Source organism: Penicillium odoratum, assembly GCF_028828045.1.
Source record: "Penicillium odoratum strain IBT 22623 chromosome Unknown utg000005l_segment0_segment0, whole genome shotgun sequence".
Classification (NCBI taxonomy): Eukaryota; Fungi; Ascomycota; class Eurotiomycetes; order Eurotiales; family Aspergillaceae; genus Penicillium; species Penicillium odoratum.
Genome location: NW_026643147.1, coordinates 1,742,609 through 1,763,953, shown reverse-complemented (window position 1 = coordinate 1,763,953; position 21,345 = coordinate 1,742,609). Strand labels below are relative to the sequence as shown.

Here is a 21,345-nt window from a genome sequence, read left to right as displayed (position 1 = left end):
GGACTATGGAACGAAGAAACGAGAAAAGCGAAAGAAGCGAAAAAAAAGCTTAGCATTAAATTGATTTGCTTTCTCCTAAGCCGATCAGACTTAAGCTTTTCACTTGTCGCAAGATTGGGGAACGCCGCGAACCGGCGCTTTATTATAGGGAATCTACGGAGTACTTTTATGAGAGATCTAAAAGCTGTAAAGTAATTTCAAGTATTTGACTCATATAAAATCAAAATTCAACCCTATATATAACCACTCCAACTCCCATGTTCTTCCGAAGCTTGATCTTCGAAGTCCTTTGGGTCTCGCTGGGTATTCTCCGTCTCCGCTTATCGTAATCAAATCTCTCCTTCTCTCAAACCTTCTCTTTGAACCCCCTCTTTCTTGAATAGTTTCCTTACTTTCCTATATACTCTAATTCCCGTGCCACACTTGATCCCACATTCCGTCGCGCCACCCTTTGCCCCCCGAACTTCATTCTAGCCCCTCGAAAGTCGGGAGTCACTCGGCCACTCGAGAGTCAAGAACCTCACGTTTCGGCCCCCCTTCACGTCCAGCCTGCCAACGATCTGCTCGATATTAGCAATCAAGCATTCACTCGACTCGATACTCATAAACGCGACCTGGAACCTCATCAATCGAACACCAGTCGAATCCCTGGGCGACTTCCGTGATCTACCCGTGCGGCTCGGCAAGACCAGAAACAATGTGGTTCGGTCCTCGAACCTAACGACCCATTCCTCTCCTCTGGACCGTGGATTCTATTTCGCGTGTGGACACCCATATACATACCGTGGCTTTTGAAATCGGACCGTCCCTATAGACTCGCGCTGTCCCATCCGCCCGACGTGTCGAATCCATCTTGCCTTAACGTAGGCTCTTCCGCCGACGAGTCACTACCCCCGACCCCACCATATCGTACAGACCAGGGGTCTCATCTATATCGCTCTTTGGTCACGATCCTCGAGATCTTCGTCTTTTTCTGTTTCGATCTCCAGCCCCGCCATCTTGTATGGATGCAGGAGGTGGCGGCTGTGTGTCATGTCCTCCAACCCTCCTCCCACGACCACCACCCCGCCGGTCACCCGGAAAGCCAACTCCTTTCTTTCCAAGTTTCGCTCCCCCCTTGGGTCACGTAATCGAAGTGTCGCAGACTTCTATATCGACCCCGATGACCCGTGGCGCTCATACTTTCCGGGCGACACCATCAAAGGCACCGTTATTGTAACCGTGCTGCGGCCAGTGCGCATTACACATATTGTAATATGTCTCCATGGCTACGTCAAGGTATTCAAGAATGCGGTGCCGGCGGGGGAGTCCAACTCAGACATCGGGTTCATTGGCCCAGGGCGTGGCCGACGAGGCGCAGAATACATGGGCAACGGATTGGCTACCTTGTTCGAGGATGAAGTGGTTCTCTGTGGTGAAGGCCGCCTCAAGGAGGGCATTTACAAATTCCGCTTTGAGATGACACTTCCCCCATACGCGTTGCCCAGTAGCATTAATGTGGGTTATCAGGTTTCTGGGGTTGAAACTGTGTACTAATAATTATGTGTCTAGTTTGAAAGAGGCACTGTTGCCTATGCGCTCACTTCCACTCTTACCCGACCGACGACCATGAATCCTACACTTACCTGTCGAAGGCGAGTGAACGTGCTCGAAAATATCGACATTGCCCCATTCCCCGCCCCGAAAGCCCGCATCGTCACCCTGGAACCGGTCTCAAAGCGATCGAGATCCAAAGCAAAAGGCAAAGCCCCCAGCCCCGAAAATACAACAGCTCCCGACACCTCCTCCATAGATACCCCTGTCAGCGCCACAGCTGGCTCCGACCACAGACCACCGCTCAGTCCCTCTCCAAGCAATGTCAGCTCCTCCAGCCGACCTAGCAACAGCAGCCAGAGCTTTCAGATCGCAAGCGATCCAAGCTCATCCACAAGCACCGGGGGACGAAATAGCGAAGCACGCAGTGCGACCCCTTCCGTCACGGACAAGACTATAACCGCCAAGGCGGAAGTTCTGCGCGCAGGCGTGCTTCCGGGGGACACATTACCCATAAAAGTAACTATAAACCATTGCAAACAGGTGCGCAGCGCGCATGGTATCATTATTACTCTATATCGGCAGGGCCGCATCGATATTCACCCATCAATCCCAATCGGAAACAACGCAAATGGGAAGAAACCAATATACGAAGACTGCTATCCACGTTCTCGCACTGGACTTGGGGGACTGACCCTCGGAACCACTCGCAACAGCAGCACTTTCCGCAAAGACCTATCTCAATCCTTTGCGCCATTGATTGTAGATCCTACAAACTTGACCGCAATTGTCAAAACATCCATTCGAGTTCCCGAAGACGCATTTCCTACCATTACCCGTGTGCCCGGTGCCATGATCAACTTTCGGTATTACGTGGAGATCGTGGTAGATCTGCGTGGCAAAATCACATCACCCGATCGCTTCATCCCACGCTTCAATATGGTTTCAGGCGGGAGCACATTCTCACCTAGTGGTCAGATTTTAAATCCTGCCGATGCCAATGGCAACGCTATCACGGCCAACTGGGCGGGCAACATTCTCGATACAGATCGAGTCCGTCGAGAGAAAGGCGTCATTTCAGTCGCCTTTGAAGTCGTTGTTGGAACTAGGGATTCCAAGCGCGGCCAGATCCCAATTGAACGCACATTGTCCACTGCTGAAGAATCGACCATGTCGCAAGCTCCTCAAACATCCTCGAATCATGTTAATAATGGAGATGTAGAGGAGTGGCCCGAGGGAAGCCCAGGAGAGTATGATCAAGAGGACCCCATGTTTTTCGAAGAAGCCTGGGCGGAGTATCCTGAGGACTACTCACAGCAACTCCCACCCCCGGGTCCTATGGCTGCACATCCTGAAGTTGAAGAACCCGTTGATGAAAAGACTCGAGTCCGACGCCACGAGGAAGGACTCCTTCCAAGTCAACCGCCGGATGAGGATGAAGCAGGGCCTTCTGCTGAAATGTCGGTACCAACTGCTCCAGTCTTGCCGGAGGATCATCACCTGCAGGACTATTACCATGTGTCGGGCGAAGATGCAATGTCTCATGTTCAGTCTGCAGAATCACTGCAGACTGTAGTTGTGAATGGCAATGCTCCCGAGCCCAGTGGACCTTCTGCCCCGGGTGATGACAAGCAAGAGCTTGAACGCCAGCGTTTAATGCAGCAGGTCAGCGCTCCCAGTGCACCGCCTCTCGAAGAAAGCAACGGTGAAGGGCCCAGTGCCCCAGTCTTTGATGAAGACGATCAACTCGTGGGTGGCACAGCGCATGCAGACGAGTCGCTACCTCGATACCAGCGTTAATACTATTATTATATTGATACCTCTGTTCAAATTTTCAACATGTACATTTTGCATTTTGGGGGGCTGGATTACTTTCTGGAAGATACCACTATTCGCATATTATTTTTTTCATGAACACCCGGCGCTGGTGAACTGGTTGGCGTTACAACCTGACTCTGTACTATAACTCCGAATCTGTTAACGGAGCAATCAGTTTGTCATAATCATTCATTGTACAGAGTAACCAAAAAAGAGTAGTCAATCTACGCCTATCAGAGCTCATCCGTTAGTAGTTGATAATGATTATCCTTATCTCGGTATCTCGGGGCGGGTTTGCCTTGGCAACTCCGCTTACCCATCAACCTCATTTTCCCCCTGTTTCTCTCCTCAGCCTCCCCACGATCTTCATCCAAGATCATCCTCACCATGCCTTTCAAAAGCGGGTCGTTCGCGACTTTCCTGATCGTCTGCCGTGAGTTTCCTCAGGTCCACCATCCCATCCAATCCCCACCACCATCACTTAAGCTCAAGCTCAAGCTCGATCCCACCTCACTTAATTTCAAAATCCGAACAATGTCTCTAACTCAAACCCATCACAGCAACATGCTTCTTCCTCGGCATAATCTTCTCCCTCTTCCCATACGACTACCCGATTCTCTGGTCCACAACACCGACCCCAGCTTCCCACTATGACTACCTAGAAGCGCACCTCCAATTCCTCCACGCCAGCCCACCCCTAATCCCCCGCATTCTCCACATTGTCATCTTCCTAGGCCTCGCAGGCCTAATCACCAAGCTCTACAAGCCCTCCGAATCAAACATGCTCTTCGACGGCGCCTCTCTCGTCCTCTACATGTGCGGCGTGACGGTCTACATCGCCAATATCGTCAAGGGTCTCCGTCTTGCTTCGGCTGGAAAATATGGTGATGCGCTCGCTTCTACGCCTGAAGAGCGGGATCAGATTCTTGGTCGGGAAGACTCGCTTAAGGTGCTGAGTGCTAGCAATACTATTTTGGCGCTTGTTCTGGTGGGAATTTTGGTTTTGCAGGCTGGGCAGTGGTATGCTGAGAAGAAGGATCAGCAGGAGATTGACTCCCTTGCTAAGGGGAAGAAGGATAGCGATGAGGAGGAGGAGGTTGTTGCTGTTGCTGTTGCGTCGGGTGTCGATGCGAAAGGTGGGAAGAAGAAGAATAAGGGGAACTAGTAGGCTTTGACTGGTGATTCCTTTTTTTTCCTTTGGGTTGTGTTGTATTGTGTTGCTCTTGGCATTCGCATTCGCTGGAAATATTTTTTCTTTTTAGGTTTGCGCTGGGATTTGGGTCTGGATATGTGGACGGTGACTGATGCGATGGCTTGTCACGTCTCAATAATGTATTCTATGGCTTGAGGAAGCGAGGTCTTCCATTGAGCAACGGTTATGCGATTCTCGCTTACTGTGAGATGGTTTTTATGATATCGATCTCAATTGGCCTTGTGAGAAAAACGGAATGAGATGATATGACTGAAACCAGACACAAAAATAGAAACAGAAGTAGAAAGAATGCAGGAGCGGATAAATAGATATTTCAATTCGGATAGCCTTGGGTCCGAATGCCTATGTACATGCTCACTGGCATTTCTGTACGAGACAATATATGAGATGGGACAAACTGACAGAACATGAGATGCGAATGTATGCATAAGTCAAGGCTTAGAGATCGTAGATGTAGCGTGTGTAAATGATGGAATATGTCATCACATCGCAGAAGGGGAATCATAAGGCAAACCATGAGAAAATGACAAGAGATTGGGGTGGCAGATCGCGCCACAAATAAAAGACATTAACGGAATGAGAATGGGCTGCGGGGAAGGTCCGGTGAGCGAGGGCTCAATGCTTTGGCGAAAAGATCTTCCGAGTCTGTACTAGAGGTACGGACAAGGGGGGCCATAGAGTCTAGGGGGTCCATGGAGTCCAAGGAGGCAAATCCGCTATGCTCGATCTTTTGCTGGGCAGCTTGCAAGGATGACGGAGGGAAATGCACAACAGTTTTCGGTCCCTCAGGGCCATTTTCATTTGTCTGGGTGCTTGGAGTCGTTGCAGAATTGGTGACTGGCGTTGGAATGAAAGTTTCCTGCTGGCTTGCAACATTGCTAAACGAGCTGAATGAAGATACAGCGACATCAGGAGACTGTGGCGAAAGCAAGTGGGCTGTATTCGGACCCGAGCCTATGTTTATGTTACTATTTGATATTACTTCATAGCCGGGAGACTTACTATCGTTCCCTGATCCTGCCAAGTCTTTCTCGCTAGTCTGCAGCTTCAATCCCTTCAGCTTGTCGGTCAACTTTCTCCCGCTTATGGGAGAGACCGGCGTCACTGGCACCGTGGGGTGGAGAGACGTGGAAGCCGAGGTGTCGTTGCTGGTCGAAATAATCTCACCGCCGCGGATGATGACTCCGAAGTTTGTCTCAATCCATTCCTTCTCCTGTACCGCCATGTGCAGGGCAACCCCTTCGGCATTGTTGAGGCATTCTTCCTCGATCTCGCGATCAAGGACACGCAGACGCTTCTTTGCCCAGATTGTGTGCAGCACTCCTTTCTTGCCAGCCGCACGACCTGTAGCGCCGAGTTCGGGTGGGAAGATGGCGGGCAAGGGATTCAGTTGAAAGGTATCGCGTCCGACTCTGGGGATGTAAGGGATATCGTCGGCATTGGCTGTGTTGCGAGGCTCATAGGACAAGGTAACTACAGGTGGGATGGTGACGTTGGGCGGCAGAAGGAAGTAAAATCGGCGGAGGCTATCACTTGGTCGATCATCGGCAGGGATGACAGTAGTCTTGCCGGTCCACGAAACGTGCCATGACCCCTCTACTGCAGATCGATTTAGGTCGTCATCCTCCCATTCAATCATCAGAATCTTTGTGCCTTCATTGCCCTTGCCAGCCTCAAACTCGAACCGGGCGAGTGCAGTAATGGAAAGGCAGCTGCTGTTCAGGCCTCGAGGGGTCTCCTGCTCAGAGAATTCACTGTCCGGTGTGAACGTGGGCGGTGCGTAAGACATGGCGATGCAAGTGCGGAAAAAAAGTATCTTGGGTTGGGGCCGCACGGAACACGATCTCGGGAAGGGTACTCGGGCGGGCTTAGCACCGGTTGACAGAAGAATGATACGCAGACACGTAGGGAGCCGGGCTGAGATGAGATGAATGTTAGGGTCTTTGGAGGAACCTGGAAGGAGGGGAATGAGCGGGTCGATCACGGGATTCTACTAAAAGACTCCATGCACCGGCTTCAAACGTGGGCGGATAAAAAGTGGTTCTAAACCCTTTCAAGCAAATTTGGCTACGATCACTGGTCTATCATTTGTTGATTTCGCAGGGGTAAAACGATTTGGTGCTTCGTCTGCATGCCCCGCGTCTAATTATAGAATTCATCCCGAAGTCATTTATTTATTCTTGTTTCTAAGCCGATGGCAGATAAATAAAAGTACCAGTCAATGCCTTCCAATATGTTGATTCCCGGCCTTTTGAATTCAAGATTCCCCCATGACCTTGATGTCTTTGGGGGTTTACTGATTGAGTAAATGTGGTCGACCCCGCATGTGTTTTCTGGAATGATCTATTTTTGGCAATGCAGTGTGATACAGCGTGACGAAGATGCATCGATATCAACCAATCCCAGGCTGGCATCCCACCATATTTACAGAGATTTAAGTTGCCGGAGCTGACGAAAGCGATATCAACAACAATGAATGAATCAGAAATGGCTCAAGCTCCTTTGTTTGCGCGCAGCTTGTTGGTGAAGAATCTTGGCTTGAACGTCCCAAACTGCCAAAATAGATACCAGCTAGTCTCAATATGGGCTTTTTGACTTTTCCCAATGTTCCAATGTTGCAATACTTACTTGATTTGAATAGGTAAGCAGTTTCAGCTATACAGCGCATATCCAATTAGGTTGCAATGCTTCATTCCAATGCATGTTTGGCGGGAAACCACCAGTAATTCATGGACATTGCGAACTTTCAAGTTTAATTGCAATATCCAGAGGCATTCTTTTTAAATTGTCGTTTTGGGGTGTGACTATAGTTGGGCAATTGGCCCGAAGGTGGATTCCCACGCACGAGAATCTGGAGATAGTGGCTTCTAGGCAGGAGATCGAAGATTGATTAGGAATACTGTATACTACAAATACTATGTACCATATGTGCACACACATGTGCCGTTTATTCACTTATTCTTGAATGTGAGCCTGTAGAATGAACAATATCCAGTGTGGCACCACTGATGACTACGTATATCATTGTGAAGCCATTGCCAATGCAACCATAATAGGCTCCATCTTCGTTGCAATGTCATGGCGCGCGCATCAGAAGAGACTAAAGTCAAAATCAGACCATGACGATGAAATCTTAATTTAGAAATGGAATATAGTAGGTGTCAATGAGCTTGAATGAGAAGAAATATGTAGATCTTGGGACTGGTATCATACTGTATCATACTGAAGGACGCGTTTTGAAAGGACGTGCATCTTTCAGAACAAAACATTCATAAAAAAAATTGATTTGACCTGAAAACAGAAGGTAAATTATCAACATGCATTTCCCGCACCATCCTGGCGACACTGCGATGTGGGATTATGGTTGGTGTGGAGTTGGATGTTGAACAGTTAGTATAGGATGCAGGGTTCAGCACAGTGCGCGGGGCCAGATATCTAAAATTAACAGCGGAATGTGCTTTAGCTTCTAAGAATAGCAGATTAAATGGCAGAACAGGTAGTACTCCGAGCTGATCAGCAGAATTTTGATAGAAAAACAGACGGTTAGTGGTCCAATGCTTTGCAGGGTCAGAAGCGAACGGTATCTCCAAGCCAATAATATTGGGTTACCGGTATACAACATATAGATATGCAGCCCTGTATATCAGAGCTTGGCTTGGAGCGGAAGTTCGCTGGTTTTGGGTAGCTCAAAAGTAAATCATGCAGGGGCATACATTCGCGTGGAAACAATCCAATTAGAAGAGCAATCCAAAAATACAGAAAGACACTTAGGGATATTTTTGGATCCAACGCTCAATATAAACTAGTTGACTAGCAGTAGTATTACCAATTTCCAATGTCATTTCCCACAAAATTGCTGCTATTATTGTCACTGGGCTTACCACCGATGATCAAGAAAGTTCCACGTCCAGCGCTATGATGCTCGCTCTGAAACGTACCCCAGGTAGTTGTCTTTTGAGTTCACCTTTGACATTTAATAGTGTCGATTACGAAAAATTAAATCTACAGGGGACTTGAAGCTTAGTATGTCGTTTATAATATGCCATGGAAGTTTTGACCCTTGTGCATTGTCAATTGGCGTTCTAAATACCCAACCAGCAGATTTTTTCCATCAAAATCCGAGCAAAATCAAAACCCACCGGAACAGATGAGGTTCAGATTGGATTGTATGTCAAAAATAGAAATAACCTGAAGTAGGGGTTTCTGCACGTAGATCGCATACCGAAGTGCTGGGATTCGTGTGGAACAATGTTATTTACAGAGCTTTTTTTAGCTACAACACCTAGTATGTGCCCCTTGTTGGCGCTTAGAGGACAAGTAACATTTGTACTTGGTGCTATCTTCTCTTAGACATAATTTTGCAGCCCAAGAGTCGGGGGTTGGACGATCAATGAAAGGTAGGAATCAGAAAGATGACGTCTTGTAACATGGGCTACCTGCCGGTATGTGCCTTGCATGCAACCAGCGGTTCTAAAAATGGAGTCTTCATGAGGGAGTCATACACCTCTACTGCAGCTCTGCTGACCGCCACTATTACCCCTCATTTGGTGCGCACATTGTGCTCGAGTTGCATGGAAAGTGCGAGATATTTTGTGACGGAACATCTGTGTGGGTGCAGAGCCAGCGGTTCGAGAAGATGCTTGTTTCCATTTGATTTAACTATTGAAAACACTTTGTCCAAATATTGGGAGTGATTTGTTGCAAGCTGTCCTGTACTCGGGGATTCGATTTCTACCTGGCATATATGCTCGTTTATTGGTCGAAACTGAAGGATGCGAAGCACATGGAGCACAAACTAAAGTCAGTCCACCTTACCGGGTTACCCAAAAATAGTAGGTTGCCCCTCCGTACTGGCACAAGAGGGATGTAGTCAAGAGACAAATCGCATCCCTGAAAACTGAGGTCGCATCTCTAACTGGCTGATGTCCGGGTGATAGCCCCACCTAGATGGACCAATGGAGCCACAAGTATTGCGGGTTCCCCCACTGGAGCACACGCTAGGCAGAATGTGCACTAGCGCCGGCGCTTAAATGAGATTGATGAGCGGGCCGTGGGACTGGCGGGACAATACAACGAACCATGATTGGACAAACAATTATATGTGGGCCATATTTTGTTTCGACATGCTTTCCCGTCACTCGTACCATCTGGCCTGTCCCTTCACGTTGTCTGTTCGTGTGAGGGGGAAGAAAAATTAGGGAGTCAGGAGATCCACCACACTTTGTCGGTCTGTTGCGTGGAATCGGATTTCAACGGATTGCTAGCGGCTTGTTCGCAATTCACATCCGAGAAATGTGTACGGAGTTAGGTATCATCGCTTGTTGTTATTACAGGTTCTCCAAGGTAAAATCTTATTTACTGCTATATTTTTGTCTTTTGATCTTCAAGAAATATGCCGGTTTGAGAAAATAGCATCCGCTTCCTAGACTAGACTATCAGTTCTCAATGGGGCTGACTGATCAGCCCCTAATATCATATGACTTGATTACAGTAATATGGTAATATAGAAGTATGTTTTTAGCGGTCGTGGCCTTTATATAATCTGGATGGGGAATAGTAAGCAATAGTCTCATGCTGCACCCACTGCTACTGGACAAATGATAACAACTTAAGATGACTGTCGAATTACTAACAATTACTTCCGAATCGAAAGTGTAGATCAACCATATGTATGTCCATAACTATGCATCATAATTCAGAGTGACCATTCCATTCCCTCATTTTTAAGCCATGTCCTTGGCTTGAGTATTCTCCGATCCTTTCGTCAGATGGAAACATTGTCAATACTGGTCGGTAATACATACTAAACTTACCAATATATTACATACAATACATACTGTCAGAAACCTTGAGGTCGGGCTTGATCGGCCTAAATCTCTATACCGCCAATCTAGAATGAAAATAATGGAGGTGGTGGCTTTTTGGTAGTATTATTACAGGTGCTGACTGGCCTAGCATCTAGATCCTTCCAACATCTGTATTGGTATGCATTGTTGTTTCAAATCCTTGGAGTTGCCAAGTACATATGGTGCGCGGCTCAAGTAAAGGGATTATTCTATGAGGCTAGACTCATGCAGTCCGATTATTTCAGCAAGGATAATACCTCGTGGCGTGTCGTATCCTTGATTTAATTCGCTGTCGCCGTCGAGGCTCTCAAGCTGCTGGCTCCAGTGTGTAGTGTTACAAAGAAAACCTCGCGTCTCCTGACACAGCCTCCACCCAGTTTATGCATTGAAAGCTATAGAAGGCATAGCTTCCGCTTGGTAAATGGCTTAACAAAGGTTATTGAGGCGTTGAATTGGATTCAAGGGCTATGAGAGGGCCGTTTTACGCACCGCATCTCCCGTTCCGTGGATCAGCGGCATCTATAGCCTATGAAAGACCCAAAGTGCCGATTCGAAGGATCGAGAATTGAATTTTAATTGATAAAGCGCCTATGAGTCCACAACTTTACTATGGCGGATCCTTGGCTTGGGTGAATCCTGTAGCCGAGCGAAAAAGACAAGTAAAGCAACTGACCCTGGGTTGAGCCTCTCGGAATGATAAATTCATGTGCATTAGTTTGATCTAAATCCAGCCAGGATCTGTCATGCATCAATCCTTTGTTGGTTTTCGCGTTTTCGTAGTAACGATTCCAACAGCAGCTAATGCGGCTGACACGTGGAAAAAGCCCCAGATGCGTCAATCCACCTAGTGCTCCTGTTGTCTCTTCCTTTAGGCTGACAAAGATACCGGTTTATGCCTTTCAGATCCTTGTATTTTCTCAAGGTCAGCCTCCACAAGAAGGTCACGGACCTCACCAGCACATCCTAGAGCATCCATGCTTCGACAAATCGGATGCGCAGCGATCCCTAGTATCTACCGGCCATGTCTTGCGGAACCATATCATTCTTTTATTCTCGCGTTGCATCCGTTTTTATACCACCGCTGCTATCACCTAATCAAATCCTCACACGTAACCAAGTGGATGCTTTAGACTCGGAAAACAGTAAGTTGGTTGTTATTTACAAGCAATAAGGACTCGTAATGGGCTCTTGATATAGGCACAAGTGTCAATCATAAATAAAAGACGGTGGAAGAAGTTATTGATTTGTCATAATTGATTGAGATACCAAGGCAACTCCGGTCCCAAATAGAAGTCCCCCAAGAATCAGCCTCGCATGTCCTTTTCTCCGCCACCAACAGTAAAGCACAACAAGCATTGGACAAAGCCAAATCGACGTCAGAAACTCCATGCTCCATCCGATCCAGACCCCTGTCGCGCAAGAAGGCCCTGGCTTAGCGGGTGAGCCAATTAGGCAATACCAAGAACCACATACAACCCAAACGGCAGAACAAAATGCGAATCTAACCATTTCCTGGATACCCAACAGCTGAATTCAGTCATAACAAAAGGCCAGACATTAGGCGGAAAATCACTCGCTAGCCGCGTAAAATGGATAGGTCATATGCGCCGCATCAAACAAAACCCGCAAAATAATCAAAGAAAAATAGACCCCGGTCTCCGCTTCGACCTGTTGATAACCGTATGCATTTCCAATCTGAACTTTATTCGGCCCGGGTATCGGTGGTCTTGCGACGCTTTCCCTTTGGCGGAGCCTCTAAGTGCGTTCGCTTGTATGTCACAGTTCGCGTTACGACTTGTCGTACGCTCACCAACTTTCCACCCTCACATATCGGTTTCTCGGTGTATCGAATCTTCCAATCCGATGGCGTATATGGGGAGAGGATTGTGCGTGCGCTACCGGGTGTTCGTGCGCTGCCGGGTGTACGTGCGCTGCCAGGAGTTCTTGCGCTTCCAGGTGTTTCTGTACTCCCGGGAGAGTCACTCAAGGGATAGTTGACACGTGTGGTGGGAATGCGGAGTCGTTGTAATCTGGGGAGGGGAAGCCTAGCCGATTGCGGGCTGGTTGCAGACTTTTGGCTGGTCGCTGGTGATGGCGGCTGTATAGCAGCACTGGTAGTTTTGGGCCCATCAATTGTTGTACTTTTCGGTACTGAGATTGGAGAGGGGCGTCGCTTTCGTTCGAAGGGAAATCGCCGAAAGTCAGAGGCCGCACTGTGGCCCGCGCTGTCGGCACTCTTGAATATTGGCGAAAAAGCATCAAGAAAGTGAAGATAGGAAGACGGCGGGGTGACAGACGATGTGCTGCTTGCCTCGCTGATTCCGTCTTCGAGTTTAATAATAGGCATGGTCATGGCAGTGAGGGGACTGAGCTCGGAGGGAAACGTCATTGTCTTGGGTGTCTTGAGGGGGGCAAGTACAGGCTTATTATTAGGAGCCATGGTGGTGAGTCGGAATGGGGTGAAATAAAATGATTGAAACGAGTTGAGATGACAGCAATAAAGATAGGAAGAAAAATCCAAAGCCTTAAGACAACGGGCGTTGAGAAGGGAAGCAGTGAAAGGAAACAAGTGGGCCAAGCAGTCGAGAGGGTCAATGCACGACGCGCGACTGGTAGAAAGGCAAATGGTGGGAAGATAAAAGTATAATTGAAGGAATAAGAGATGTGAAAAAAAAAGCTCGAGGGCCAAGGGATATAAATCTGAAATAGAATATCAGGATCCTGTGGCGTAGTGAAGGAGAGACCGAAAGTTGTTGGTGTGAGAAATCGTGGACCCAAGTCGATCTATATGGGCGGAGCAACGGGGGCTCGAGACAAGTGGAACAAAATCGTATCGTAAGGAACGAGTAGTACGGTAACGTATTAAAAGTGCCAGACTGTAATGATACGTATTGAAATAATGAAATTAATTTTGGGACTAATCTGCACATGGATTAGCGCTCACCACTCGGCAATGGTCGCATTGTTCTCCTACCTTTTGGTTGCCCAAGGCTTCGACCCCCAAAATCATTCGTAAAAGAATGCGAGAAAAAAAAAGATATGAGACCGGTCGCCTTAAGGTAACTTGGTCGCAACAAATCCGCTTTGTAGGGTGGATGTTGATCTCACTTAGTAGATTGATTGTGAGAGCCAAAAGACGTGGAATTTCAGTCCAGCTGAGAATCGTAAGCCTTTCTGTGGTCCGTGGAGAAAGAATAATCCCCAGGACCCTCAGGGGCTTCTCCTTGTTATAAATCCTACTCTATCTTGAATTTTTCTCTGCCGTGTGGCTGTCTTCTGGAATAGGATCGGCGATTAATGACCTGGTCCGGCGCCATCTGAAGCACGAAATACGCTTGCACTACTCCCATGGACCCATAGGACAATTGCTCTTCCCGCTAGTGTGTTTCAAATTATCCCCAGGGGTGGTAGCGGCTTACTCACCCATTCTGGTTTGCTCTGACTAAAGCGCGCGGTTCCTCCGCCAAACTCCACGCCGCCACATTTACAATGAGACAAAGACATCGTTGACGATGAGCTTGAAGGATAGGCTGCCAATACCATGGAGCCGCTGCTCTTGAGCCCCTTAATGCCTCCAAGCAAGAATGGATACTAAGGATAGGACGAAGAAATCTTGTTATCAAATGAATGGACAATGGAACAACTACAATCAAACAATGGAGGCTACTGATCCACCAAATCCAAAGAACCATGAATTTTGAATCTTTTAAATTAATTAAAGGTAATCAAGATCCGTTATTTTGAAATTGTGGGTTTCAACTGAGGGAAGGTCACAGTCCATGCACTTGAGACGTCTATAGGTATCGTGCAATCCAAAATATTGAGAAAAAGAGAAGTGTAAAGACCCATGTTTACAGTAAGAACTTAATTACGACAAGCAATCGTTCTGTGGAGACACATGGCTAAGAATAGCAATGCAGTCTAGTGTTGCAGAAGCATGACGAAGGGTCCCAGGAGAGCTACGCACTGGGTTTGCTAATCGTTCCACATATAAGGGCCCTCTATTGCACCCTGCATGATTATTTCCAATTAAACCCTGGCAGAAACTAATGTTATTGGCGATTAACAGATAAGCATTGTTGGTAAAGAACTGGCAGTTTCACATTGCAAGAAACCAACACAGCAACGTTGACCGACTAGCCGCTCGCTTCCAAACTACACAGATTCCAACAAGTGCCTGAAAGGGTCTATCCGGGCGCTATTCTCTTCTGTTTATTGCTAAATATATTTTAAGTCTGATATGAAACAGTCCGCTACGTTCTATAATACGCGCCATTTCATTGCAAAGGGGACAAGTCGCCTTGACAACACGCAGTGGAGGCTCCAGATTGGTTGCGAAATTAAATGTATAACGCTACAATATCTATTGATTGGAGACGAACAGTTTGATATGATTGAAATCTGTATCCTGTGCCGCCCAAAATACCTCAAAATAGCCATCATGCACTTGACAGCGAAGACCTGGAGATGCCTATCATTTCACAAACAGAGCTGGTAAACGACGCGCTAGCTACTTGCATCGCAAATTTTGCATCAGCTTTCTTCATTACTATTTTTGAATTTGGGGAACGCTATATTCCCCAACCTTGTCCTAGGTTGCCCCTTCTTTTCTTTCGTTGGCGATATATGTGCTGACTATTTTGTCTTGATTTGACTCTGTCCAAACTCTTTAATAGGGCCTCTATCCTACTACATACTAGTACCTTTCAAAATCTCTCGGCCCTTCTACATACTGAGGCGGCTCGGAAAACACTCCTCGGGATTGGACACAGGTTCCAGGCAGGAAAGAGAGTCTTAGTGACATTCGACAAAGGTAGGTACTATGTCCCACTAAGCAGGCAATATATTTCACGTGGCAGTGCTGCCATTTACCTCCTCAATATTCAACACCTCTATACAACTGATAGGCTTGCACTAACATAAAAATTTAGCAATGTCATTTCTATGTGTGAAAGGTCAACTCTTCTTACATGTGTGTGGCATGAACTCATGCGGTAAAAATTCCTGTACGTAACAGCTTCATGCTCTTCTCTTAAACGGTTGAATGAACCGTTAAGCTGGTCTTTTGAACCGTTTTCCCTTGAGAGCGAGCCTTCTACAAGCAGGTGGTTGTTTCGTCGTCTCCATGGTTCAAACTTTGGCATGTTCATGGGTTTTTTCGGCTCTCTATGCAAACTGCATCACAATTGAGTTTGGAGACTCTGTCATGGTCTTACTTGGTATATAACTGGTGTCGCCTCAGTGTCAGGCTACATCAATTGCTATCCGACCATATAAAAAACAATCGGCTAACTTACAAGGCAGCGATCAGTCCTCATTCTTGCTCTCCATGGCTTCCGTTCAAACCAGACGCGGTATTTTTGGTATCAATTGACTGAGATGATATATCTCAAATTTAGAACAGTGACAACCACGCAGGACAATACTCCATCAGCCTCCTGCTATGGAAGAGGTTCTGTGTGCAATTTTACGAAAAAGAATTCACCAATCAAAAAAATAAAATAAAAAGATCAAGCCTTGAAGACTCGCTTCATCATTATAAATTGACTACAGAAGTCACCGCAAAGTACCTTCATGGAGATTCTTTCTTCGAAACCTGGGACTTGAAGACACCATCATATTGATGGAGGTTGAGCATAGCCCGAGAGGAAGGTCACGAAAATTAGCGAGAGACAATTTATTAGGAATTTAAGTACTCAAAATGGACGTTGCTTATGAAATACATATACTGATGAATCTAGGAGCTAAATACATGCACTACATAGGCTCTGAATATTTGAAGTGAATACCTAATGCATGCGTTCGTTGGAACTTCAACCTTGGAACCAATGTTCAGCCCGAGTGTGCCTAGATAACATTGAATGTTTCCAGAGCTGATTCCAAGGTCGACAGAAATACACGAGCATCCAGACTGTTACAATAAAGCATGCAAGGTTGAGAGAGATTTATTGTCCCTGGAGAGTTTTGATTCCTTCACTGGTATATTGCAAAATTCAAAAAAGACCCATTTGTCGGTTATCAAACGTCCTGTTTCCCGTCCAATATCCATCATTCCATCGTCCTGGAAGAGACTGACCCAAAGTTCTAACAAATAAACAAACGTAGGATTCAAAGCGCCTCCCTTTATCGTAAATCAATTACTCAAACCCCCATTGAGCGAAAGCGTGAATGTCAAATATAATTAGATCAGCAGGTACTTCCATCCATTGCGAGTCATAATATCACGCCAGTGGACTTGTTGCTTTTTGATTGATCGTCCCGCAAATGCAGCGGCCTCGGGAGATGTCGGAGCAAAGCTCCGAGTTGCAATGGGCTGGTTCTCAGTTTCGGAGTTACTCAGCGATGCCATCGGGGGTTCATCTGTGAGTCTCCAAACTTCCTGAACGATACGAAACATGCGACCAAAGCTACCGTAGTCCCCGATGTCGCCGAGTGCTGCTGATCGTTCCCATAGGATGTTGCGCATCTCGCTTTCCGGCACTGCAGCTGCACCCGCAATAAGCAGCGGCCAGACAATTGAGCGATCGAAGCCGAAAGGCCCTGCAGGGATGTACTGGAGAGCAGCTGAAATAGAAGATACAAGAGCGACAATGCTGCTCTGGTGTCGGTCAAAGCCGGGAACAAGGCTGCATAGGTAGATGCGAGCTGCGATGCGGAAGATAGTGGTCATTGTTTTGGTCAATTTTTCCGGTCGAATAGTACCAGTGGTTGTGTAGGGATGATCCAAGCTTGGATCAACGGGCTCAATGTACTCTAACTGGGCAGCAAGAGCTGAAACATGTTGACAAACAGTAATGTCATCGACTGTGCCTTCGGACTTCAAGGAATCCAGGCAAGCAATTTCGGCAATAAGATACATGACTCGGTCATTGCATCCCATCAGTTCCTGTAGCCCAGATGACTGTCCGCTGAGGTGCTTGGTCCGGTAGCTATGGGCAAACTTGGGGGTAGTTCCCATCATTGTGGATCCTAGGATGTCAATCCATGTTGTCAGAGACATACTAAATGGAGTGCCCGATGAACACTCGGCACTGTGAGGTAAAAGCTTAGTAGGGAGTTCAAGGCGGTTCACCAAGTTGGATGCCGCTTGGAAGTGATCACTCCAGGGAATGTCAGGTAAACAATCCTCAGGACCGCCAACAGAGCAGTGAAAGAAGATCATTGCTAGAGTAGCATCCAAAATTTCATCATGCTTGCTATCGCTGTTGAGAGCCGTGCATAATGCTGAAATGGCCTCATATCGATGCCGCATGATGTCACTGTCGACATCAGGATGGACTAATCCAACATTGTTCTTTAAATGAATGGCAGAAACACTCAAACAACTGTGAAGGTAGGCTTTATTGGTCTCGAGAGCTGTGAGAATGGCTTTCGCGCGAGTGAGGCCTTGCTGGTGAACTTCGAGGATGGGGAAAATTATACGCAGCACGTGGTTGACAAAGTGGTCCAAGAGTGGCCTATCAAGGTCATCAACTGGGATTTTGGATGTTTGAAGAAGATTTGGTGTTGGTAGCTGTGGTAACGATGCTTGCGGTAAAAATGCCTGTGGTACCGATTCCGGTACCGATGCCGAGGCTTGAAAAGCGGGATCCATGCTAGGATCGAGTGTGCTAGGATCAAATGTTTCATGGGGTTCAAATCCATTAAAGCCCTCTTCTTCAAACCACTCTTCTTCATGGAAGGTAGGGAGAGTGTGGTGAAGTTGTGGGGGTCCCATAGCATTAAAGGTAGAAACCGAAGAGTCATGTCTCATTGGTACATCATTGACAAATGTTTGTCGCTCAGTCCGAACATCCACCTCGTAAGGGGCATATTGCGGCAAGTGGGATCCCGAAGGAAAAACGGGTGGCTGGGGAATGGGACCGAAAGGGTCGAAGTTGTCGGGTATGCGTGGTCCCGGACGACTAAAGTCATAATCTTCAATCATGGAGGGAGAGAGAGAACTGACGCGATCTGAGCGTAGAAAGAGTGAGAAAAAGTCTCTGCAATCTGCGACGGAATATCTTGAGTACTTACCATAGTGATTGGACCCTCTTCGCTCTATACTCTTGGTATGCTTAATGTTGTTCTTCACGCGCTCTTTGTGCTGTCGCCGAAGATCTGCGCTTGCCCACCACATAGGTCGCTTGTATTCACATTTTAGATTGAGGTTGGCACAGGCTGAGCAGGTAGGATGAGCTTCGTCGCACTTCTTCCTCCGCAAGCGACAGGTAAAGCAACCTATAGAAAAACATATTAGAGCTCGCACCATGGAAAAACCATGGAAATCACCCACCTGAGCGTGACCGCTTGTGTAATTTATGTCCGTTCTTGTCAACCCCCTCTGAAGGGCCAGCAGAGGCGATTGGGGCGGAAGATTCCGTAGTTGACGAGCGTGAGACAGGCATCTTGGATGGCGATTGAAAGGAAATGAACCCAATAGCGACTAGCGACTTAATCTGATCAAAAGACTATGAAGTGGTTGCTGATGAATGATTGAAGTACCGCCAACGGAGAGCTACCCGGTCGCACGTGCGGTAGCAAGAGGGGAAAATTAGGCAAAACGGAAGACAGATGAGGTCTGGCTCACTGTCCCTGTCCCTCAAAGACAGAATGATAGTTAATGCCGAGCGATGTTGTTTAGGATGAACGAGGCTGAGGCGGAATGTTTCATCATGATATGCTCGGAGGATGAGGACTTTAAGGACTAATCTGGGATCGGAGCTGCATCTCACGATGCTTCTATTTTTTGACAAGCTAGGCGAGGACTGGTCGATCCAACCCAGCGAGTATGCGAACCTGGGTGGGGATCTACAGTTAGAACAAATGACACCAAACATGGACTAAATTTGGGATCATTTTCAGCAGGGGTCTGCGTCCTGTTGGCTCATATGCAGAAGTAGATTGGATCATCGCCCGGACCTTCATTTTAGAACTTGGGCAGGTTCCGTGATAGTCTAGTAAGCCATTGGTCATGTCCTGCAGAGAAGATAGTGGATCTCGGAATTTGATAGGTTGGCTTTTGTGACAATTTATTAGTTCGACAGCCTCTTTTGCTATCACATTGTCTGTGCGCAGCATACACTTTTCCCAACCCTTAGATTATCTTGCCTGCTCTGCAAATACTACTTGAACACATTCCTTCCTCTGAGTTTAACGAGAATATCACTAGCACAAAACCCCTGCCATTCTATCGATTCCGTAGGGGATATCCAAGACCACCAAATGGTTGGTTCTGGGACCAATCGCCCTGGACCAGACTCTTGGTCACAGTTGTGATCACAGGCACAGGTAGTGGAGTTGGATCGTGACGGGGCGGCAGCCACTGCATGCCAAGCTTCCACTTTTGAGATATTATTGGCTTACTCCTCAGCGGTTCGGGACCCATGGTCGTGCAGAATAGGAGCTCCATACCCAACCAACATCGGCTATCATAGAGGAGGGGAAACCTTGAAGTTGGTTGCACGATCCACTTTTTTAGTTGTAAGACCCTTAATTAGCAACAATTAACCGCCAATACCACCATAAGCATTCGAAGTTGGGGTAATTGTTCATCTATCATTCAATAATATTGGTATGATACCCCTTCTTAGTTTAAGTTACTATTAATAACTATTTTTAATTCTATCATATTGGAAAAAGAAAACTTGTAAAGAACCCTAATTTTATCCCTATTCAGCGTTATTACCGCTAAGAAGTGCTATCATGAGTCAATGATCCATAATTAGTATCTTATGTGGCTCGGAGACGGATTCTTACGAGTTGCATAATCATTCAATGAAATGTTACATCACCATGTTGGTGAGGAATTATGAAGGTCATTCTAGCGAACGCTGTCATCTGATCCGAACTGACTCCATCCCAGTTGGAATTCAGTCGGAACATTGGGCTCAGAATTACAGCAAACTAAGGTGTTTGTAAAGCCAAGCCTGTCAATACCCGGAGCTACTTATTTGATTGAAGCCCAACACCCTTGCTAGGTAAGAATAGATTCCACGATATGTTATGATCAATGTTAATGAGATACTTTATGAGACTTTATTTGTTACAAGTCATAATTCCGCTACGCTTCGAGCCGAGTGCCTCCGAGTTCAGGGGGTGATGAGTCAAGCCTGCATATGTCCAGATTTGTACTTGCCAACTTGTTTGTAGAATCAGGCAACAAATTAAAATTACATCCGAGTATATCAGTCCATATATTATTTGACCAGATTTTCTGGCTATCGATACATTCTCGAGTACCAAGTAGAAGGTTCTTAGTAGTACGGCTAGGAACAGGAGTCTATTCCAATATACACGGCATGTTAGGATTAAATACCGATATATTGAAGATCTAGATCATATTTCTTTTCCTTCAAAAATGCCACGATGTAGTATATCCCATCTGGAGTCTGGCCAAGCAAATGGTCTAGGAAATCAACCTCATTATTGAGAGAATGTTTTGTCATTGGCTATCTCCAGATGAGCTGGGAAGGAATCACGCACGACGGAGATTTAAAAAATAAATAATGTCCAATGAACACGTGCTGGAACACGTTTTGTCTCCGAAGACGTTATAATGCATGCAGGACTAAGTGAACATAGACTAGTCTCGAAAGCGAGTAAGCGAAAGTGCGGTGAGACAGCGTTCAAAACTCGGATTGTGAAATAGATTGTCGTGACCAGTCCATTTTCCAATATGTCGGGGTGATATCTACCCGTGCGAGGTCCCCACGAAACACATTTCTAGGAACCGTGCATCTTAGTATTCTTGCGACATGGAAAATAGTTGGACACTGGGTACCTATCCTGTTACGTGAAATCGATGCATCCGCTGACGAACTAATCACCAACAGTCCAGCATACGCGCTGGCCAGCCGCCAGGAATCTCAATTGTTGGTTGGTACTAATTCCCCTCAATTTTTCTATTTCTGGAAACAAGTGCTCTGATGCAGACCACAGGGAATGAAGGTTAAT

At 46.7% G+C, this 21,345-nt stretch overlaps 5 protein-coding genes across 5 annotated transcripts; 2 read left to right on the top strand and 3 right to left on the bottom strand.

Moving 5' to 3' along the window:
• Positions 1 to 1,032: 1,032 nt before the first annotated feature.
• Positions 1,033 to 3,333, top strand: rim8 (pH response protein PalF; the record flags this gene model as incomplete). Its single annotated transcript, XM_057140146.1, has 2 exons — positions 1,033 to 1,497; positions 1,552 to 3,333. The coding sequence occupies 2 exons, from the start codon at positions 1,033 to 1,035 to the stop codon at positions 3,331 to 3,333; spliced, it is 2,247 nt and encodes a 748-aa protein (XP_056994152.1).
• A 405-nt stretch (positions 3,334 to 3,738) lies between these two features.
• N7520_006211 (putative secretory component protein shr3) lies at positions 3,739 to 4,516 on the top strand (the record flags this gene model as incomplete). Its single annotated transcript, XM_057140145.1, has 2 exons — positions 3,739 to 3,784; positions 3,912 to 4,516. The coding sequence occupies 2 exons, from the start codon at positions 3,739 to 3,741 to the stop codon at positions 4,514 to 4,516; spliced, it is 651 nt and encodes a 216-aa protein (XP_056994151.1).
• A 616-nt stretch (positions 4,517 to 5,132) lies between these two features.
• N7520_006210 (uncharacterized protein) lies at positions 5,133 to 6,353 on the bottom strand (the record flags this gene model as incomplete). Its single annotated transcript, XM_057140144.1, has 2 exons — positions 5,133 to 5,518; positions 5,567 to 6,353. 2 exons carry the CDS (start codon positions 6,351 to 6,353, stop codon positions 5,133 to 5,135), a joined length of 1,173 nt encoding a protein of 390 aa, XP_056994150.1.
• Positions 6,354 to 12,112: 5,759 nt separating this feature from the next.
• Positions 12,113 to 12,850, bottom strand: N7520_006209 (uncharacterized protein; the record flags this gene model as incomplete). Its single annotated transcript, XM_057140143.1, has 1 exon — positions 12,113 to 12,850. One exon carries the CDS (start codon positions 12,848 to 12,850, stop codon positions 12,113 to 12,115), a length of 738 nt encoding a protein of 245 aa, XP_056994149.1.
• A 3,741-nt stretch (positions 12,851 to 16,591) lies between these two features.
• On the bottom strand, positions 16,592 to 18,797 carry N7520_006208 (Zn(II)2Cys6 transcription factor; the record flags this gene model as incomplete). The annotated part of the gene is made up of 3 exons (XM_057140142.1): positions 16,592 to 18,363; positions 18,427 to 18,630; positions 18,686 to 18,797. 3 exons carry the CDS (start codon positions 18,795 to 18,797, stop codon positions 16,592 to 16,594), a joined length of 2,088 nt encoding a protein of 695 aa, XP_056994148.1.
• Positions 18,798 to 21,345: the final 2,548 nt, after the last annotated feature.